General features: G+C 62.7%; 1 protein-coding gene across 1 annotated transcript in view; it reads right to left on the reverse strand.

The window, feature by feature from the left end:
• Positions 1 to 970: 970 nt before the first annotated feature.
• The window catches only part of EFNA4 (ephrin A4), a 3,608-nt gene continuing 256 nt past the window's right edge, over positions 971 to 4,322 (reverse strand). The window contains exons 2-4 of the mRNA XM_023761533.1: positions 2,187 to 2,679; positions 1,696 to 1,764; positions 971 to 1,279 (exon numbers count right to left, since the gene is read on the reverse strand). Coding sequence (XP_023617301.1) covers positions 1,143 to 1,279; positions 1,696 to 1,764; positions 2,187 to 2,679 — 699 coding nt within the window. The 3' untranslated portion in view covers positions 971 to 1,142. The remainder of the gene's footprint in view (positions 1,280 to 1,695; positions 1,765 to 2,186; positions 2,680 to 4,322) is intronic.

Genomic DNA, 4,322 nt, shown 5'->3' on the forward strand with positions numbered 1-4,322 from the left:
AGGGCATCATTCAGAAAGAGCGCCCCGGATGGGTTTGGGGCGGTATCACAGCCTTGTCTGCAGAGGCAGGAGAGTGTGGGGCTGAGAGCAAAGGGGGCCCTCCCTCCTTGGCCCACCCCCTCCCTCCCTATAAAAGCGAAGAACAAAGAGGCCGCTGGGGATGGAGGCTTTGATCCGACCCCACCTTCCCAGTTCTAGGCCAGGCACCGCCCAGGCTGCCCTTGGGAGGGAGAGCGACGCTCAGCTCTCAGGGACCCAAGCGCTGAAACCCACGGTGCCTCTTCCTGTGGCACGGCCTGGTGCTGCCGCAGTTTGGGCAGTGCCCCAAGTGGGTGGGCTGTCGGGAGCATCCACCCTCTCCTCAGCACAGGAAGCCGGCTCAGGGGGGTGGGCGAGGGTGCCAAGCTCCACAGCTGCTGCTGGCGCCCACTCCACACTGCCCAGAGGGGTGCCCACCGAGGCCTGGCATGGATGGCCTGGGCACAGCTGGCAGGGAGGTCAGGCCAAGCCACGCTGAGAGCAGAGGCCGCAGGGAGTCCTGGTGTCAAGGAAGGGGCCAGGGGGCAGAAGGTTGAGGGGAGCAACAAAAAAGACGGGTGGTTTATTGAGGGTTTGGTCCAGAAACTTATAAAAATACAAACTGGTACGAAATTCAGCCTCGTGGCAAGTCTGTCTTCACGGAAGACGAGTGAGTGGCCCCTGGAAGGGAAAGGCGCTGCCCTCGGGCAGGGTCCACAGGGCACTGGGCACAGATGGCAGGTCTGGGCGGCTTCCTGGCCCTGGTCCTTCAGTCCGCCTGCCCCAGCTCTTCGTCTTGGCCCCCAGCAGGCCCAAGGCTTCAATCCCCCAAATTCCAGTCTTCCTGGGAGATGAAGAGGCCCTCACAGCAGCTGAGGAGACCTGGGCTCAGCTGGCCTTGGCTCCAGATGCCCAAGGCGGCCGGCAGCTCCCCCGTGGCTCCTCTTCAGCCTGGGACGAGGGGGCCAGCATGCAGGGGTCACCTCGGACCCTCTGGCTTCCCTCCTCACGCCTCCACCTTGTCTGTCGGGCGTGGCGCTCCTAGCTCGGGCGGCAGGGGCTCCTCCTCCAGGGCGTCTTGGGGGGGCTCTGGCTCCTGGGGTGGCAGGAAGGGTCCACTTGGCTCAGAGAACTCGCAGGAGACGAAGGATTGGGAGCAGCAGCAGCGGCAAGAGGCAGAGGGGGCTGGGCGTGCCCCCGCCTTGCCACCCCGATGTGCCACTCTCTCCAGGGCTCCCAACAGGATGAGCTGACTCAGGCTCTGTGAGGGGGAGGGTAGCACTGATGTGTCCTCCATCCCAGCAGCCTCCTTTCCCTCTCTCCGTTAGCTGTTCGCTCCCCTCCTGTTCTCCAGGACCTTTCCAATCAGCCACTCCCTCCCCATAATGGACCACCTTGTCCTCCCTAAAACCCAGCTTCCGAGTCTCCCCCAAATTGCCAGTGTAGACCACCGGCTCAGCTAAAGCTTTCGAAGGCCTGGCCCCCGGAGATGTGATTTCTGCTGGCCCAGCACACAGACTGCAGTGGGAGCTCCCACAGGCTGCACAGGGGAGCGGGGCCAGAGCTTACAGCCCTCCCTGGACCCCTCGAAGTCTCCCAGGCTCTCCCCAGGCCTTCCCTCCTTCCCAAGAAGGGCCCCCCGCCGGAGGGCTGCTCCCCGTGCCGCAACCCACTTACTGCTCTCCTTGCAGCAGACAGACACCTGGAGCCTCAAACACTGGCCAGAACTCCCGGGCGTCGGCACCGCTGGTTGGCGGGAGGAAAAAGTTAGCACAGGCTGGTGTGCAGACCCTTTCAGACCCTCCTAAGTTCTCTTCTCTGCAGTTCCTGGAAAACGTTACCTTCCCTTCGGGCCCCATCCAGGTGCCAGGCCCCACTCATGGCTGCTCCTCGTCCCCTCAGCCCCTTTCCTAGCTCTTCGTCCTCCTCTTCCTCCTCCTCCTCCTCTCTATAGACTCACTCTAGATGCCCCCTCAGTCCTGGACTCAGGGCCCCTCCAGGCCCCCTCTCTGACCACAGCCCCTCCTGCCTCCCCCGTCCCAGGTCTGGTCTTCATTCCCAGCCCCATCCCTCCTCCACACCTTAGGCTCTCTCTGCCTTGACTGGTGGCAGTCAGGTACCCCTCCCACCCTCCCCCAAGAGGCGCCCGTGTGCCCTTCCTCACTCACAGATGTAGTAGTAGGTCTCTCCAGGCAAAAATTCGAAGCCCAGGGAGAAGGGTGTGAAGCGCTGAATCTTCTCCGAGAATTTAACAGGGCCAAAGGGAGCGAAGGGGAGGGAGCACTCCCAGCGTTTGAAGGCGCCTGGCCCTTGTGCCTGGCAGGCCTCATAGCCCGACCAGTCCACCATGTACAGAGCGAACGTCTCAGGGCCCTCGGGGGGCCCCGGGCCCTCATAGTGAGGGCAGAAGATGTCCAGGTAGTCGTTGAGGCCCAGCTCCACCACAGCGTCTCCCCGAAGCAGCCTGCAGACACAAGGCAGGCGTGGGCTGAGGGGGTCACGGTGGGGCACAGGGGTCAGGGACATCCTTTCCAAGGGTCTCTGCCAGCCCCTGCCCTGCCGTCTGGAGAGGCCGGAGTTCTCCAGACTGACAACTTCCGAGGGACAAAGAGAGTGCGAGCAATAAATGAGCAACAGGCTCCCAGGTGCAGAGGTTAAGGACTGCAGTGCTCACAACCATGCGGCTCCAACGTGAGAAGGCCTCTCACCACACCCTGCCTTTGGTGTTGGAGCTGCCACCATCTCTCCAGCCCGGTGCCCAGCCAGGGCCTGGCCCAGCACCTGTGCCTCCTAACTGTTAGCTGGGCGGCTGCTGCGAAGGAGCTGGAACAGAGGCAAGGGGTAGAGATCGGGCCCACAGGGCAGCCACAGGGAGGGAGACTGGGGGCAGCATCCCCTTTAAAAGATGCACAGCCAGGGAGACTGTCCTTGAGCTCTCAACCCAATGCCGAGAAGAACGCCAACGGGGGAGTGGATGGTGGGTGCCTCCCTCTTTTTTTTTTTTTCAGGACAAGGAGGTGCCAGACATGGAGGGGAGCCCCCTGCACATATCACCCAATCTTCAGCCTCCTCAGGACTCCCTTCCCCACCTCTTGGGAGCTGCCTGGGGGAGCCAGTGCAGGTGGGAAGGACTGGGACATACCACCCCCAGCATCCCCCATACAGAAGGAACCACGCCCCCTCCCGACCACAATGACACACAACCCAGCCTGGTATAGGAAAGGCCTCCAGCTGCCCCTCAGTGGGTGGTCCAAGCACCTCCAGGACCAGGAGTTCTGACTAGAAATGCAGGTTCCTGGGCCCAGCGCAGACCCACTGGAGCACCCGTCAGGCCTGTGTGTGTTTCCTCTCACCGGGTCCTGAGTGCCTGGAGAAGTGTCCTGCACAAGGACGGCGCTCGATAGATATTTGTGAATTGAGTGAAGGAGCCAGAAACCTCAGCGTCGGGGGCTCGGACCCTGGATTTTTAACAAGTCCTCTAAGCGGCTCAGAGGCACTGGTCTGGAACCAGAGAGAGGAATTCCGAGTTGGAAGACAACAATAGCGCTTATCATATGGTATTGGCATTAGAATGACCTGTCGTGGCGCCTGCCCTCCCCAGGGGGGCTCTGGGCTCTGGGAGGGCAGAGTCTCGGTCTTCTCATCTTCCTAATTCCTGGCCCCCCAGCCCAGGTCCCCCGCACACAGTAGGCTCCTAGTAAATGTTAGTGAGTGAATGAATACAGAGTCACAATTTGTCTCAAGCAGACGGAGAGAGCGGAGAGAGGCAGGGGGAACTGGGGAGGGGTATGGACACAGGGATTCACCCAAAGGTGATTCACCCAAAGGCGACTCGGCTAGAAGGGCAGGGCCGAGACTGGAGGGAACTCGGAGGGATAAGGACCGAGATGAAAGCAGAGATGCCACAGGAGAGGTCAGGAATCAGAGAGAGCTTCGGAGGGCAGGCCCAGCGAGCCGGAGAGTAACCCACACTCTCTCTCCAGAGGAAGGAAAGCCCCCTTCCAGGCTGGAGGGGGGCCGGGGAGTCCCCAGAAGAGCAGCGAGGGGGGCGGGGCCCGGAGAACAGGCCAAGGCCCCTCAGCCCGGCCCCAGGAGCCTCCCTACCGTTATTGGGGCCGGGGTTCTCTGCGCGTCCCCCCACACGTGCGGGTCGGGGGAGACCCGGGGCACGCCTCGCCCCTCCCCCCTCCCCCGTCGACTCAAACAAAGGAGTCCCGGCGCGCGGCCGGTTGCGGACGGCGCGACGCGCCGCGCAAGTGCGATTCGGGCGGACCGCGCTCCAAGCCCCGGAGCGCCCGTCCCGG

Source organism: Myotis lucifugus, unplaced genomic scaffold (genome assembly GCF_000147115.1).
Source record: "Myotis lucifugus unplaced genomic scaffold, Myoluc2.0 scaffold_211, whole genome shotgun sequence".
NCBI classification, from domain to species: Eukaryota; Metazoa; Chordata; class Mammalia; order Chiroptera; family Vespertilionidae; genus Myotis; species Myotis lucifugus.